Source organism: Plasmodium yoelii (assembly GCF_900002385.2).
Source record: "Plasmodium yoelii strain 17X genome assembly, chromosome: 10".
NCBI classification, from domain to species: domain Eukaryota; phylum Apicomplexa; class Aconoidasida; order Haemosporida; family Plasmodiidae; genus Plasmodium; species Plasmodium yoelii.
The window spans coordinates 130,371-149,145 of NC_036182.2; the positions used below are offsets into that span (position 1 = coordinate 130,371).

An 18,775-nucleotide genomic window follows, 5' to 3' on the forward strand; every position below is an offset into this window, starting at 1 on the left:
TATTATACATAATCGAAAATTAAAAGGATAATATACATATATCTATAATTTAATTTTTTATTAATATGCATATTTTTACTGATTATTAAAAATGTTAGATGCATAAAATCCCTTTTGTAGATAACGTTGTGTTGTCGAACCTCGATCGATATTTTATGAATCTATGTTTTATGAATATCTATTATTACAGTTCAGCTGGATAACATGATTTAAATTAAAATCAATATGATACATATAATAAGTTTTGCTAAATAAGATGTTTCATCAACCAAATAAACATATTATGTTATACATAATTCAATATATTCCTTGATTAACAAGTTTTATATAATGAAAATTATGATATATCATAATATTAATTAATACATCCAATATAGACATTTTATTTTAATAATATTAAATCGACATGAGCACGCATTTATATATATTATAACTTATGTCCCTTTGGGGGTGCATATTTGGACTTTATCTCGATATAAAACATATGGGTATAATGCATATATTTAATTAGTGTTCAAATTATAAAAAATTAATGAAATATAACACTTAACCCTAACCCGAATATGGGTTCCATATACACAGCCTCAATCCTGACCCACAACATAAAAACTATATAAAAGTTGTGCAAAAATACGTACTATACATATGTAACATTATATTTTATTGATTATCTTCAAAAATAGACACTTTCTTAACACATATCAATCATTATTACTATTCCTGGAATAACCACTATTAGAATCATATATGATGGTTCATTTTCTTTATTTGTTCTCTTAAATATCCTCTTTGAACTCGTTTATCAAATACAAATAATCTATGCTCTCCATAGATAGATATGTAATCATTTTATATAATATATCTATGAATATGTAAAATCAGATATTAAATATATTATTTTTATTCATTTGAAAAAGTATAACAAAACATAATAATAAAGACTGCCTATTTTGATGTTTTTGTTTTTTTGGATATTTTATATACTTTAAAACATAATTTAATGTATTGATAAAGTCTAATAATTGTTTCAATTGAAAGCGCTACATTCATAATAATAAATACAATTTGAATCCATCCGGGTATCGATAGCGCCAAAATAAGCCCCATCAACAACACCACCCTCAACATTAACCCTTTGATCATTTTTTTTAACTTTCGTTTATTTTTTAATTCATATTCGATACTTGAATCGTTCTCATGATGCTCATTCGCCACGATATTTCTTTCATTTTCCAATTGTTTAAAGTCTTCTTCTGATACAGAATTATTTTCTATCGATTCTATTGCTAATTTATTATTCCTTATATTATCAAGCTCTTTTTTTGTTTCTTCTATTTCTTTGTGAAGTCCATGAATTAACTTTTTCGTTTTTTTATCTAAATTTTTTAAATCGGGTAATGTATTACTTTCTTCATGCTTATTTATATGTGAATCTATAATATTTCGAAGCTTTGTTATTTCTTCGTCATCATCATTGTACTCATTAAATTGATTTGCAAGACTCAAAGTTGATTCATAAAAACTATTTAAATCGAATCGGTTGTCTGCATCTGCTAATATCCTATTATTTCTAAAATTTGTTATATTATTTTCAAAACAGATGGTTCTTTCATTTGCATAGTATAATTCCTGCAAAGAAATGAAATATTTATTAACATATTTGCAATTAATTTTAATTGTTTCTTTAACTTAACATACGCGTTTTACCAATACATAAAACAATAATATAAGGCTAATGTAAAACAAGCATATACGAAAACTATAATGAAATATTATTAATAATAAAAGAAATCATGTGTAACTTACATTTTTTGGATATTCAAAAGACCAAATAACAATTGAAAAAATAAGATATTTTAAAATACTGATTCTCATTTTTAGCTTTATTTATTAAATAAATGAAATAATGATAATAACTTCACATTTACTAGTTTTGTGTTTTAAACTTTATGAATAAATTAATATATCTATAAAAAAAAATGGAATTTATTTCATTTATTAACTTTTTGCACTTTCTATAAAATTTATAAATGTATTGTTGTAATCAATTTCGTCATATTCATTAAAACCATTTATGGATATAAATATTATTTCTTTTTTCAAATAAATAGTAACCTTTCTATAAAAAATACACCATTTTTAATATAATTTATAATACATTAGTATACTTAGCGATACGGTTCTAATATTTTATGAACTTATATATTTCCATTATTCCTTATATATGAGAAACTAATAAATATCAATTAAAATAATAAAATATTAGATAAATATATATTTTATATACTAATACACACAAACATATAATGAAAACATTAACCATCGTTGCTATTTACATTTAAATGGTTTCGTATTGTTATACTTCTCCAATTTTAAATATTACTTAATAATATTCTCCATTTTACTTACCACTTTTTTGTAAAAATATTTATTTTTCATAGATAAATATATAATCACTTTATTTATATAATATCTCTATGAATATGTAACATCAAATATATTGTTTCTATTCAAATCATATAAAATATGATACCCCCCAAATAAATTACTACACTATAACAGTAAATACAACCAATAAAAAAAATGGTATAAATTGTACAAATTGTATAAAAGCATTATATTCCACGGAATTACCGATTTATCATCATCCCAAATCTTAAATCATAATTTAATTATTTTATTAACTTTTTATTTTTCTCATATTCACTAAACATATATTACCACACCTCGAACATTTAAACACTATCACCTCTATTTTTACATATCTCAATCGCAGAGCAAAAAATACAATAATAATTTAAATATAAAATCCCATCATATACCAAATATATTTGATTAATTCCCTCCTTTTTTAATAAAAATATACAGAAATTTTAATTTTAATTATAATTATATTATAATTTTCTTTATAGATATTACACCACTATATAATAATGAACGAAATATATCTGACTTATTTAAAATTTATATACTCTTTTAAATTCAGACTCATAAACCTGCAACATTAAGCCTGAACCCTGGAACATTAAACCTGATATATTTCCACATTACAGCTTCACTAAAAAAAATATATTAAATTTTTATTTAAGTATATAATTAAAAAAAATTATAAGTATAAATACTATCATTTTTTTTTATCCTTTAAAAAATATTTTTTAATTACCAAAAACATTAAATATTCCTATTTTAATATTATTTATTGGATTTTATTTTTTATCTTATAATAAACTCTTATAATTACATTAATTCGCTTTATATATTTTTATTATTATTATTATTAATATTATTATATTATTATTTTTTTACTTATAAAAAAATGAAATTAGCAAAAGTATTATATTTTGTTGCCTTTTTATTAGCTATAAATGTATTAACCCCAGAATCTAATAATTATGTTGAAGCCAACTCCGAAATTATAAACAAAATAAAAAAAAAAATTGATAATAATTCGTTTATTAGAAAAATTAAAAATAACAAAGATGCAGTTATATTTACTTTATTTGCAACATTAGCATTAGCATTCCGTACTACGTTTGCTGTAATCCATTATCAAAAGAATGGAATTACTAAAAAACCATCATCGGACAGTGAAACAAAACCCTTAACCGTCCCACGCGAAAACCAAAACACAATATCAGATAATAAAAGTACATCATCAACAATAAAAAATGAAACAAAATCACCACCGTATAATTATACCACAACAGAGTATCCACCAATATCTCACTGTAGTTACTGATTCATATTATATATTTTCATGACATATTATGAGAATAAACCGAAAATTCAATTATATCACACACTCTGTAAAAATGAATTGATATAATTAATATAATTAAACAAATCAATAAAATGTCAATAATTCGCGACATTTAAATATCTTTATGTTATAAATTTCCCTTTTTTGTAACATTTTATTTTAATTTGTATATCCCATATATATATGTAACCATATATTGGATTTATTAAAATGTGTCAATATTTAATATTGCAATTCAGAACTTATATATATCCGCATCCTTCCTTTATAATGATTTAATTCCGATTCATCATTGAAAAACCTTTTTGTTTTCCGATATTTCTCCATTTGTTACCATAAAAAACATATTCCCCATATAATACTTATATGTCCTGTTATTTGTGTCCTTTATAGTAAAAATAAACCATGATTTATTCTTTATTCCCAATAATATCACGTCTTATTGTTTATTGCAAATAGTATCATGACATATATTTTTATTTGTAAGTGATATTTGATTTTAATATTATTTATAGTAATGAAATTAATAAGATGATCAGAATGATTCAATATAAATGTTACGTTGATGTAATAATTTTTTATATTGTTATTTAAACCATATAATATCAATATATTTTATCAACATCTATATGAACATTATAATAAAATAACTAAAACTATGATTGCTTTAAAAAACAATTTCATAGCTATTAATAAAAAAAATAAAATATAACGTAAATATAAACAATATAAGATAACAGTTTATTTGTTTTCTTACAATTGTAACATCCCGTTCGGAAATTATAGTATTAAATAAAACATAAATGTAGAATAAAAATAAGCGGTTTTGTTAAATAAAAATATTCATAAAATGAACATATTATGATATATATAATTCAATATAACCCTCCCTAACCCTGAACCCTTGAAATTTTGGAATATGATATGTATATATTTTTATTTTTTATAATGTATTACTATATATATTTAAATTATTTTTTCTATTATAATAACATTTAGTAAACTTTCATAGACAAAAAAATATTATCAAATTATAAAAAATTAAATAAAAATATAACTCAGAACCCTGCCATATAATCTTCCTCTATATGTTTCTATATACTTAATAATATCATTATCTTATCTTTCACCTCAATTTATAATTATCCCATTGGTTATTTTCAATGAATGTATTGCAACATTTCGGTATTATTTTCATCACACAATTTTAAAACCTTTTTCATGTTTTTTTTTTTTTTCGCCTTTTTTCTCCGCCCAAATGCGAAATACTAACATAAAAATAGTAAAAATATATAGTTATTTGTTTTTTATCCATACACAAAATATGTAGTAATACATATTTTTTAATTTTCTTTATATTACCTTATACATAAATGCTAAAATAACGAGTATTGAAATAACTGTAATTAAATATGCAACTATGTTGTATCCTTTAAATAAATTTCCTGGAAATCCTATTTCATATGTGCCTTTTTCTACATCGACTCTAATGGCTCTTGTTTCAACATCAACACTAGAAAGTATATTACTATAACCCTCTGATGATTGAAGTTGTTCCTTAGAGGGAGTATCTGGATTTTTTTCTTGTTCACTACTTGTTGAGCCATTTTCTGGTGGAGAAAGTGATTCTTGTAAATTATGATTTCCTTGATCACCTGACATTTGTGTTTGTGTATCTTGTGCTTTTTGTTTTTCGGAATCTGATGTTCCGTTATCTGGTAAAGGAGGGATATGTCCTTCTCCATTCCCTTTACTTGGTAGCTTATCCTTTAATGTTTCAATTTTTTGTGGTTCATTTCCTTGCATTCCTTTAAGATATTCCATTATATCAAAATTATTATAATAATCTGCATAAGTATTATAAGTCTGATGTAAAGTAGGCCATACCTCCTCGTATAAATGTCTTCGAATATCATTAAGTGAAGTCGTAATAGATTTTTTGTATTCTTCAATATAGGTTTTAAGTAAATTCTCATATTCTTCTAAATTTGGAAAATCAAAACCATCGTGATTGCCTTCTGGGCTTTGAGACATTTGTGTCTTACCTTGATTAGTTTCTAACGCATTTCTTTGATCTATTTTACCATTATCTGGACTTTCTTGACCACTTGGATTTTCTTGACCATTTGGATTTTCTTGGACAGTTGGAATTTCTTGACCATTTGAAATTTTTTGATCAGTTGGACTTTCTTTACCAGTTAGATTTTCTTTACCAGTTGGATTTTCTTTACCAGTTGGATTTTCTTGACCAGTTGGACTTTTTTGAATACCTGGACCATCACTGCCACCCTTTAAGGATTGAGGCTCATCTTTTAATAAAGAATTGTCAAGTTTTGGCAATTTAATGCTTTGATTATGTTGAGATTCAGATCCTGAGCCGTTTAAACTATCATCTTTATTTTTAGGGGTAATTTTTTGACTACTTTGACCCCCCCCTTGAATTTTAATGTTTGGTATGGTTGTATGTTTTACTGGTGCTTTTCGAACAGTCGGAATATTATTTGTAGTTTTTACTTTACACGCTGGAGCACTGAAGTTAAATGTTTTAAATGTTTTCATAGAATATGAATCATTTACACCAGACACTTTAAGTTCTCGAAAGCGTTTATCGAAATTCTTAATACTAGAATTATTCTCAATAGCAGAAGTTCTAATGTCATCATATATTTTTTTTAATTTGTTCAATAGATATAGATATGAATCACATTCAGGATAAGCCTTGTAAAGGGATATATATTGATTAAAACAATAGGTAGAATTGTGAGAAAGAGTCTTACTTAGGGCACCGTTTTTTTTATAATCTACAATTGTATTACATATATAGCCAAGTAACGTATACAATTCACGCAAATGCCTAAGATTACCATCTTTCAAACCCCTTAGATTATATAAACTATTCCAATATTTAAAATTAGCCATATGTTTCTTTAAATATTTGTCATAAGCTGAACTTAAAGTAATTTTACTAGCATTGTCTTTGTCTTTCTCTTTGATTGCATCAAATAATTTATTAGCTAACCACAGCATAATATAATCAGAATACTTGTTGTCTTTATCGTAAAGCTTCATAGATAAAGCCTCGAACAAACCAGCAATACTTTCAATCTTAGTTGTACACTTTCTTTGATTAGTGCAATAATCACGGAATTCTGCGGAATTGGTAATTTGCCTATGTGTGGAAACATTACCTTTAAAAAATTTATCCGCTTCAAGAAATAACTCACACTGAGAAAAAGTATATTTAAATTAATAAAAATATGTATTAATACAAAATTTATTGAATAAAATTTAATGTGATTTGTAAACAAATTAAACACAATAAAATAAAGGATAGCCATATTTTATTTTAAAATAAAATTATTTACCATTTTTAGATCCCCCATTGTAATAGAATTTTGTTCTTAATCTATAGATTAGTATCATATTGTTTTTATATAAAATATATATACTGACAAAAGAGGTTCTGTAAATGAGCCTCTTATATTACATTTATCGTATTAAAAACATTGAAAATTTAATAATAATTTAAAATTAATATGGAATAATAATACAATAATATTAATAAAGGAATATTATATTTACTATTATTGACATTTGCTAAATTGCCTTAAATTATGGTTGATTTAATGCATATTTAATCATATGTATATATAATAAAATTTATGCATAAAATCAATATTACTAATAATATTATACATAATTAATTTTATTATAAAATATTAAGGAATTTTATAATGAATTTAAAAAATATATGCTTAAACATATGTTTTAATATAGAACATAAGCAATGACCTAAAACTTAATACTGTATAAACCAAAAAATTAAAAAAGTTGTTATTAGAATCCTTAAAAATATATAAATAGTCACTTATTAAAATATATTAAATTTTTATATACTTGTTTCTTATAATATATAATATAGTTTTTTCTAAAATTAAAATATTTTCAAATTAAGTTGCATGCTCCAGTTTCTATCCAATTTACACAATTTTAATATTATTTTTATTTAAAATAGATAAATTAAAAAATAATTTTAATGCATTAAATAACTTTATTTATATTCCTATATATTCCAATTTAAAAGTACTCTTTATTGGATAATTTTATAATATATTTTGCACATCTTTCCCACGGTTCAAAACGAGAGTTAACATTGAACCCGTATTTATTAAGCTATTTATAAGTTTAAATAAGCCTTTAAATGCAATTTTTTTTTTAAATAATACTTAATAAATATTAAATATTAAATATATAATACATAAATAAATATGGATGCAAATTTTTAAGTATAATACAAAACTATACGTAATTAGGTTGTTTACTGCACGTCGAGAGGAGAGAGATAAGGGAAGTATCATTTTTTAAGACAAAACGGTACCCATATAAAACTCAACTATTCTACATAGTTTAGTTATTCCTTATATTTTCTACCATTAAAGCATTCAATTCATGTATACATTAAAAATGGTTTATAATTATTTTCTAAATATATAGTTTGCTTTTATATTTTATAATAAACTATATTTTAAGGGAACTATAGAATTATTAATATTATTTTACTTGGTAGTGTTAATTCTAATATTAGCACATTAAAAAAATACTAACCCAAAATTATAATATTTCATTTGATGTTTTATGCATATAATTTTAATATTATTACAAGTTTAATCATATATATCAACATATTCGAATCAAATGAATTTAATGATTTTTTCCTATTTAATACTTTATCTATTATTATTACTATTGTTATTTTGCTAATATATCACTGTATAGTGAAACGGAATAATTAACCCATTTAATACAAATATTTTGAATCAAATATAATATTTCCGTGTTTCATTGTTTAAAGTATAACATTTTAGAACATATATACTATCTCGTAAAACGATATATTTATAATACATGTTTATTAATTTATATATTATAACCTAATAAAAATAATATTAGTTCGAATTAAATTAATTATTATTTGCCTTTTCAATAAAATTAATATTAATATTTAATTATATAAAGTTTTCACAATAAAACAACATTCCAATATTAGTTATTATTAGAACATTTTACTAGTTTATATGTATAGATATATAATAATAACTCTAGTTATATTTATCATATTATTTATAATTATTATAACGAAATATGATATGAAATTTTATTAATATACTTATATTTTATTTTTTAACTATTTTAAATATAATTTATTTATACCTAAAAATATATAATTTAAAATTAATAGTGATTAATCTAATATTATAACTTTATGGGAAATAAATTAAATTATATAGAACTATTTTATAATTTTAATTTAAAACTTTAGCATAAAATGATGCTATATATAATCGAAAGTTAAAAGAATAGTATGCCTATATCTATAATTTAATTTTTATTGTATTATTAAAAATGTTAGATGCATAAAACATCTTTTATAGATATCGTTGTGTTGCTGAATCTCGATAGATGCTTTATGAATCTATATTTTATGATTACCTATTATATATTGGTGATATGTTTAATTAAAAATGAAAACATACATATTATTATGAATATTCAAATGAATTTTATTATAATGTATACCCTCATATATAATAATATTATACAGTTCGGTTATAAAAATACAATTTAAATTAAAGTAATTGTGACACCAATTATAAGTTTTACTAAATAAAATGTTTCATCAAATAAAGAAACATATTATGTTATTCATAATTCAATATAGTACCTGATTAACAAGTTTTATATAATAGACAATTATGATATAGCATAATACGACTTCATATATACCCAATATCTATATTAATATATACAATAAAATATTTTACTTTAACAATATTATATCTACATGAACACTCAATTATATATGTTATAAATTATGAAAAAATGTTATGTTACCCCTTTCATATTAATGAATATGTTCCTTTGAGGGGGCGTATTTGGAGACTTCATTTCGAGATTAAACATACAGAGATGATATATATGTCTAATTAGTATTCAAAACCAATAAATATGATCAAATTATAAAAAAAATAATAAAAATATAACATTAACAAAAAAAATAAATTCCACGAACAAAGCTATAGCCCATAGTACAGAACTGTCCCAAAACGCAATTCCAAACCCTAAACTCAAACCTTAACCCAAACCATAACTCAAACCATAACCCAAACCATAACCCAAAACCGAACTCCAAATGTAACATATAGAAAAAAATCATTTATTAAGCATTTTATTTACTATTTTGTGTCTAATTATCTTTGTTCTTAATTAACAATATTCCTCAAACCTAATTTAATGTATTTTATATAATAATGAAAATATATTTTTAAGAAGTTTATTTTTTGTATATTCTATTAACGTATATTTTTATGAAAAAATATAATATTTTTTAGGGTTTATAATATATCGACAAATATTAAATAATAAAATGTATTAACACATTTGTTTTTTTATGTATTCACGACTTAAAATATTACGAAAGGTTACCCTTAAGCACACTATCTTATATACATTTTGAGAGTATTTAAAAATAAAGATTCAGTTTTTTTTTCTGCTATTTTGGGTCGTTTTTATTTTGTTAATATATGCTAAATATAATAGTATATATATTGACTCAATTATGATAATAATCTAAATTATAAAGACATAAAATGAAAAAAATCACTTTTTAAATATGTTTATAAAGTTTATGGTTAAAATTATATCATAACTTTTAGCAATATTTTATTAATTGTATACTTGTTGTAATTAAAAAAATATATTAATAATAATATATATAGTTTTTTTATTTATATCAACTTAAATATACTTGTTATTATATCGAAGTAAAAAAAAAAATTGGTGTGTGTTTTTTTTTCGTTGGTTTTATAAATAAATGTCTATATATTGTATTTACTCATTATTATTTTTTAAGTAAAATCATTATATAAATCATTATTTATTAATAAAAAAATAATATATAATAATTATATATTTTAAATAAATATTTATTCTTAGACCAAATTTGAACTATCGAAATTAAGAAATTAAATAAAACAAAAAATATATTACCGAAAAACAAAAAATATATAATACTTTGTATTAATTTTATTTATCAATTGAAATTTTATCTGATTCCATGAAGTCTCGAAAAAAGTTCGAAAATCATATAAAGAGCTATAATTATACATTTTTCCCATTTCTTATAATTTATTTACGATTTGTTATATTATTATAATATCCATGCAATTCTATCAATATTATTTATACTAATGTAATGTGTATGGAGAGTTGCATATATAAATTTATATAAAGGCATAATATGATTTAGTATGGTATATTTCTTTATGTTAATAATCTATATACATATCTTTGAAAATAAAATTTTAATTATATATATATGCATTATACACATTTTATGCAAAAAACAAAGGTATTTACTATTAAAAATCCCTTATTAAAAGGAAAAGTAATGTGTATGCATATATTTGGCTATAAAAAAAATATATTTTTTTAGTTGTAATATGGATTGTTATATTCCATAATATTGATGATGGAAGAAATTGAAATGAATAATGATGAATTAAAAAATACAAAATGTAATTTAGATGGCGATCCTAAGATAGGTTGGTTATGTAATAAAAATGGTTTACTTTTAAAAACATATGGATGGCTAGTTGAAAATTCTGTAGGAATTATATTGTTAATACATGGATTCAAAGTTCATACTCGATCAACTTTTATGAGAAAGAAATTAAAAATAGCAAATAGAAATGAAAGCTTAGTAGTAGACACTCATAATTACTATATTTATAAAGATAGTTGGATTGAAAAATTTAATCAAAATGGTTATTCAGTATATGCATTAGATTTACAAGGGCATGGTGAATCACAAGCATGGAATAATGTAAAAGGTGATTTTAGTTGTTTTGATGATTTAGTTGATGATGTAATACAATATATGAATCAGATTCAAGATGAAATCTCAAATGATAACCAAAAGGATGATGGATCTCATGATATAGTAACACATAAAAAAGAAAAACTTCCTATGTATATTATAGGGTATTCGATGGGAGGAAATATTGCTTTAAGAATATTACAGTTATTAAAGAAAGAGCAAGAAGATAGAATTAATTCTGAAGATGCAAATGACAATAAAAAATGTAACATTATGTTAGAAAATTCTACTAATATTAATGAAATTGACAATGATATGAACAATTCTAATGATTATGATTCCGATAATTCCTGTGCTAATATCTCTGCTACGAAAAATTCTATTACTAGTGATAAACATGAAAGCTGCTATAATTATTTAGATAAATTAAATATTAAAGGTTGCGTATCTTTATCTGGTATGATAAGAATAAAATCAATATTGGATCCTGGAAACAAATCATTTAAGTATTTTTATTTACCACTAGTAAACTTCCTGTCTTATGTCTTGCCTCATGCAGAATTTTCATCAGAATCACGTTATAAAAAATCCGGATATTTTCCTAATATATGTAAATGTTATAAATTTCTAAATATTGATGGAAGAAAATATAAATATAAGTCTGAATTTATAAAAGCAACGGTTACATTGGATTGTAATATTAATTATATGCCAACAGATATTCCTTTATTATTTGTGCATTCAACAGATGATAGTATTTGTTGTTATAAATGGACGGCTTCATTTTATAATAAAATAAATGTTAGTAAAAAAGAATTACATACCGTTGATGATATGAATCATTTTACAACGACAATGCCAGGAAATGAAAACATTTTAAACAAAATTATTGATTGGATTTCTAATTTAAGAAAGGATGATAAAGATGAAAAGGAAAATGAACTATAAAATGTCCGTTAATAATATTTATATTAATTGTTGTTTTGCATTTTTATAAACATAAATGTAATTTTTTCGATAATTTTTTAAATCAAAACAAGAAAAGATAATAATAAATATATTATATCTTTTTACATTATATATATGTTCTTTGTTGTTTAAATTGTTTTTTAAATTAAATTTGTGTGTAATGATTTTTATTGTAATTTAAAGGTATGTAATGATTTTTATTGCAATTTGAAGGTGTGTAATGTTAATTTGTGAATTAATACGAATTAAAATTAATTATGTAATAACTTTATTTATTATTAAGTTTTATGCTTTTATAATTAATAAAAGGATAATTAAAATAATAATCATTTATATTGATTATTTATTGTTTATTTATATGTAAGGTAATTTTAAGGACGAAAAAACGGATAAAATTTAGTATTAGAATAACATTTTTAAAATATAATATTGTTGAAGCAATTTAAATAGGATAAGTATTATTATGTAATTTTGTGGAAAAACATTATTTAGATGTGTATATATATTCCATAGGGGAAATAGACAGCCGCTTTCTTAAATTAACAATATAATATTTTTAAAATTATTAATATTACTACTTTGTATATATAATATAGGTTCATTTATAATGTATTTAGATTAATTTGGTCGTGTAGGTGTTATTCCATTTACTAGCTTTTATATACTATTTTATCCTGAAAAATTTATAAGTGTGTCATATAAATATTATAATTAAAAAAATATATTAACATTTATAATATTTCAATGTAGACTCTATAACTAAACAATTTTATAATACAAAATATATATCTTTTAAAAATGATCAAATTGATTCGATCGCATCATGTTTCTATTGTTTGTATATGTTTTAACATATATATTGTTCAATAAACATATTATATTTCTATTTATATATTTACACAAGAGCATATTGTATAATATTCTAAGAGATATATATAATTATTATATTCATCGTAACAGTTATATATATTTATATTAAAAATTGTAATTTTAGTTATATCTGATATATATACATTAAAATATCTATTGTAAACGTTATTTTTTAGGTCAACAATTATTAATTTGTTGTATAAATTAATTAACATGTTACCCGTGTGATTGAAACTAGAAAAATGACAGCATTTATTGTATTATTTCAAAATATATATTTAATTTCAATATAACATATGCTTATTCTATCATATATGGGTATTCACGTAATAATTTAATTGGAAAATTATATATTTTTCTACAGTTTTAAGAATAATAATAAATGGTAAGATAATTAAATAGTTAAAAAATAATTTTATGTAGTTGCATGTTATTGAAAAAATAACTTATTTCATAAAGCAATAATATTTTTGAAATTAATTTATTATATTAGTAGTTACTATCATTCTTAGAATTATAGACAAAAAATTATATTTGAAATCAAATTAACCCTTTAAGAAACATCGATTCATATAGAATATGAATATAAAATAAGACATTTTTGTATTAAAATATTATATAAAATATTTTTCTAATTATCCTTATGAACTTAGTTATTTTCTTAATTATTTTAGTATTCAGATTTAGGGTTCTGTACTATGGGTTATAGTTTTGTTCTATGGAATCTATGTTTTGAGTTAGGGCTATATTTTTATTAATAATTTAATAATATTTATTGGTCTTTGAATACTAATTAAACATATGTATCATTTCGTAAGTTTAATCTCGAGATTATATCTATGTTTGTTCACAAAAAAAGGGTGATAAGCATTAAATGAAAGGCATATCATAAATAAAAGATCTTCATAAATAATAACATTTATATTTGCAGTATTCACAAAATTAATACATATAGATTCATTCTAATACTAACCTACATAAAAAAATTATATACTAAGAAAACATTCTTAAAACAAAAAAACGTTCTTAAAATAAAAAAACATTCTTAAAACAAAAAAACATTCTTAAAACAAAAAAACATTCTTAACAAAAAAACGTTCTTAAAATAAAAAAACATTCTTAACAAAAAAACATTCTTAAAACAAAAAAACATTCTTAAAACAAAAAAACATTCTTAAAATAAAAAAGCATTCTTAAAACAAAAAAACATTCTTAAAACAAAAAAACATTCTTAAAACAAAAAACATTCTTAAAATAAAAAAGCATTCTTAAAATAAAAAAACATTCTTAAAACAAAAAAACATTCTTAAAACAAAAAACATTCTTAAAATAAAAAAGCATTCTTAAAACAAAAAACAATCTATTATGTAATTTAAAGTAACAATAATGCATGGTAATACATCGTTTTATTAACATAAATCTTCTAATATTACGTTTCCGAAAAAAATATATGAAATATATGTTTATTTATGAGGGGAGAAACAATATAAACCTTTTACAATAATACATTTAGGAAACTGTACCCATGGCCATCAATCTAAGAAAAAAAACATAAATGGATGAATATATAAAATGTTTAAATTTTTTCAAATTATAAATATCTACATTTATTAAAAACAATATTTTTTTTAACAATTGTTGAAATAAATTATTATATTATTAAAATTTGTATATCGCTTACAGCGTCGATATAGACGACATGAATATATCTGTCTCTCTTTTCAATGAGGTATCCAATTAAGTTAACAAACGTTTTTTTTAATTTTCCTTTTCTAATATCTTCTTCAGAATCAATGTCAGTTTTGAATAAATTTGCACTTTTTACAATTTCGTTTATATATGTTTCATTGGAAGGGTTGTGATCATTTATATTTGCTGAAGTCATGACTACTATAGCTTTGTTTTCTGATATCTACAAAATTAATAAAAATATATTGCATAAATTATTGTGAATAATATGAAAAATATTATTTTATGGGTGACGAAAAAAAAAATATTTCCTTACTTCAACCTTTGTAATTAAAGCATAAAAATATCTCTGGCGAAGTCCAATTTTTTTTTTGTAACGTTGTTGTATCATTACTAAATTTGGATTGTACACACGGGTAACTTTAAAAAAAATAATTTTGCAATATGTAAATTAAAATATTATAAATTTGAAGACATGAGAAACAATAAATAGTATCATATAACAATGTCAATACTAAATCACGAAACGTCGAATAAATAGTAACAATAATATGTTGATTTGACTAATTATTTATGTTTTGTATACTTTTAACAAATCCCATATTGAAAAAAATGGCACAATCGGGATCCCATAACATGTTTATTATTTCATTATACTAATGGAAAGAAAGAGAAATATATGTACATAAATTATAATGATTTTTTAATTTTAATTTGGTATATAACTTTAATATTGTTCGTTAATTGATACATTATTGGGATCATCAACTTTAAAATGGATTTTTTCAATATTTATATAGCCTTGATATTTTTTGTTATAAAAAAGCATACTACTATCAGTATTGTTATTACAAAATTCATAATCATCTATACTTGTAGCATGGTATTCTAATTGTGATACAGCTTCGTTCATAACTTCGCCTGCTTGTATAGTTTCTTCTGGATTGGTACATAATAAGTGCTTGTTTTTTTCATATATTTCTTCTGGACTATCATTGATGAAAATGGACATATTTTTTATGTGTACAAAAATAAAGTTATTGTATTTATAACATTGGTGTACAAACATATATTTAATGTGCTCATAATGAAATATGTAATATATATTATTGTATTTTCTTACGTAGAATAATGCTGTATTGACTCAGATATTGATTCGGGTGGTGTAGATGTTCCTGGAGCAGGCTCGGTTGCAAGGGTTTTATTATTCACATATATGGAGACATTTAAAAGAAATAAAACAATTTGAATATAAGGTTTATTCATTTGGAGTCTTTACAAACAAAATATTAAAATATACATTAGTATTTTTTTTAATTAAAAATTAACACCTCGAAAAGTTGCACAACATAATTAAAATTGAAGCAAATAATTTTCTCCAATAAATTATAAAAAACAAATGTTTATTTAAAAAAAAATGTAAATTATTATTTAAATGACAAAATGTATGACTTTATCATATTTATAAGTTTAATATATTTTTTTATTTAATTAATTTAATAACAGAAGCTTTCATAAATAATGAATGTCAAAAATATTATGATTAACAATTTCATTAATATTATAATATCTAAAAATAAATAACTTTAATTATATTATATAAATGATATTTTTAACATATAGAATTATGAATACATAAGTTTTATATTTTTATAACTGATTAAAATCAATTTAAAACTTATAAAACATCCCATTACGTATGGAGTTACATATATATTTACATTTATATATAATAGGAAAAAATGCTTATAGGAATACACATATACTATATTTATATATAATAGAAAAAATATATGTTGTTTTTATCTAATAGAAAATCAATCATTTAAAATAAAAATATAAAAGTAAGAAAATAATATAAAAATATGTATTTGTTTTAATATAATTTATATATTTACATTAGTAATTATATTCAAATAATTGTTTTTCCATTATTTTCCATTTGTTATACAAAATTTCTTTGATGATGCATAGTGTTTAATATAGAATACGATTATATTTTTAAATATTAAAATGATTTAATTTAATCTGAGAAATTCAGTTAATTTTATATATTAATAATACTACTATAATAACAATGTTTTTTATCTCATCATAATAAAGTATGCTAAAATTTATATTATGAGAACCACACATCTTGTGATTTTTTATTACTTTTAGTACAGATTTTACTAAATAACATTTTTCTAGCAAAGTTGTTAATTTCATAAAAATTATTTATTGGTAGCAATATTGACGCCTATGTTTTTTTATAAATTAATGCAAATTATAAATTCCCTTTTAATAATAAAATAGAGTAAATATAAAATTAAAAAATATACAAATAAATAAAATATAAAAATAAATAAAATATACAAATAAATAAAATATACAAGTAAATAAAATATACAAATAAATAAAATATAAAAATAAAATGATGAAACATAAAGTTGTAAAGTCAAGAAAAAAAAAGATATATATATATAATTAATTTATTTTTTAACTATAATATTTTTAATGCCAAGGAGTTCATGTTTTATGGCCCAAGGATATGTATTAATGTTATAGTTTCGTTCATGAATCTGCGTTTTGAATTAGAGTTCGGGGTATATTGTAATTTAATTTTTTATAATTTATAATATTTGGGGTCTTTAAATATTGATTAAATATATGTACCACCTCATATGTCTAATCTCGAGACGATATCTGAATATGCAACAAAAAGGGGATATAACCATTAATATGAAATGATTCGCATACCATTTTTTCATAAGTTATAATATATTAAAATGAGTATTAATATAAATTTAATATGATTAAAATAAAATGTCTATATTGCATGTATTAATATAGATATTTGCTATATATGAAGTTGTATTATGCAATTTCATAATTGTCTAATATATAAAACTTGTTAACCATGGGGTATATTAAATTTTGCATAATATAATATGTTCCTTTATTTGACGAAACATTTTATTTAGTAAAACTCATTGTTTGTACCATATTTGTTTTAATTTAAATCTTATTTTGATAACCAAACTGTAATAATAGCATTATATATGAGGATGGCTATGAATTATAAGATGATTCATTGTGAATATTCCTCTACACTACAATATATCTTCAGGTTAGTGGGTATATTTTTAATATCAATTAAACATATTACCAATATATAATATATAGTCATACAATATAGGTTCATAGATATCGATTCGCGATCGACAATACAACATCATCTATAAATATTATTACACTTTAACATTTTTAGTAATACATAAAAAATTGAACTATATATACAATATATTTTTAAGTTTTAATTATAGTTACTACTATCTTTTTATATGCCCTTTACATTTTTATTAAAGTTAATTAGTATTAATAAAGTTTCTTTATACGCTTTAATTTATTTCCCATAAATGTATAATATTAGATTAATCAGTATTCATTTTTAAGCTTTGTAGTTTTGTGGTATAAATAGATTATATTTTAAAATAGTTAAAATAAAAAATATAAGTATATTAATAAAAGTTCATATCATATTTTATTCTAATCATTATAGATAATATGATAGATTGAATAGCGTTATTATAATATACTTATACATATAAACTAGTAAAATGTTATACTAA

The 18,775-nt window shown here is 21.2% G+C and overlaps 5 protein-coding genes across 5 annotated transcripts; 2 read left to right on the top strand and 3 right to left on the bottom strand.

The window, feature by feature from the left end:
* Positions 1–945: 945 nt before the first annotated feature.
* PY17X_1000700 (fam-b protein) lies at positions 946–1,875 on the bottom strand (the record flags this gene model as incomplete). The annotated part of the gene is made up of 2 exons (XM_721483.1): positions 946–1,629; positions 1,807–1,875. 2 exons carry the CDS (start codon positions 1,873–1,875, stop codon positions 946–948), a joined length of 753 nt encoding a protein of 250 aa, XP_726576.1.
* Positions 1,876–3,316: 1,441 nt separating this feature from the next.
* On the top strand, positions 3,317–3,739 carry PY17X_1000800 (early transcribed membrane protein; the record flags this gene model as incomplete). Its single annotated transcript, XM_022956146.1, has 1 exon — positions 3,317–3,739. One exon carries the CDS (start codon positions 3,317–3,319, stop codon positions 3,737–3,739), a length of 423 nt encoding a protein of 140 aa, XP_022813232.1.
* Positions 3,740–4,920: 1,181 nt separating this feature from the next.
* On the bottom strand, positions 4,921–7,143 carry PY17X_1000900 (PIR protein; the record flags this gene model as incomplete). Its single annotated transcript, XM_034637555.1, has 3 exons — positions 4,921–5,028; positions 5,123–6,985; positions 7,126–7,143. 3 exons carry the CDS (start codon positions 7,141–7,143, stop codon positions 4,921–4,923), a joined length of 1,989 nt encoding a protein of 662 aa, XP_034493507.1.
* A 4,145-nt stretch (positions 7,144–11,288) lies between these two features.
* On the top strand, positions 11,289–12,584 carry PY17X_1001000 (lysophospholipase, putative; the record flags this gene model as incomplete). The annotated part of the gene is made up of 1 exon (XM_723868.2): positions 11,289–12,584. The coding sequence occupies one exon, from the start codon at positions 11,289–11,291 to the stop codon at positions 12,582–12,584; it is 1,296 nt and encodes a 431-aa protein (XP_728961.2).
* A 2,386-nt stretch (positions 12,585–14,970) lies between these two features.
* On the bottom strand, positions 14,971–16,430 carry PY17X_1001100 (fam-a protein; the record flags this gene model as incomplete). Its single annotated transcript, XM_022956148.1, has 6 exons — positions 14,971–15,012; positions 15,157–15,387; positions 15,481–15,584; positions 15,751–15,820; positions 15,916–16,153; positions 16,288–16,430. 6 exons carry the CDS (start codon positions 16,428–16,430, stop codon positions 14,971–14,973), a joined length of 828 nt encoding a protein of 275 aa, XP_022813234.1.
* Between the last annotated feature and the right edge of the window lie 2,345 nt (positions 16,431–18,775).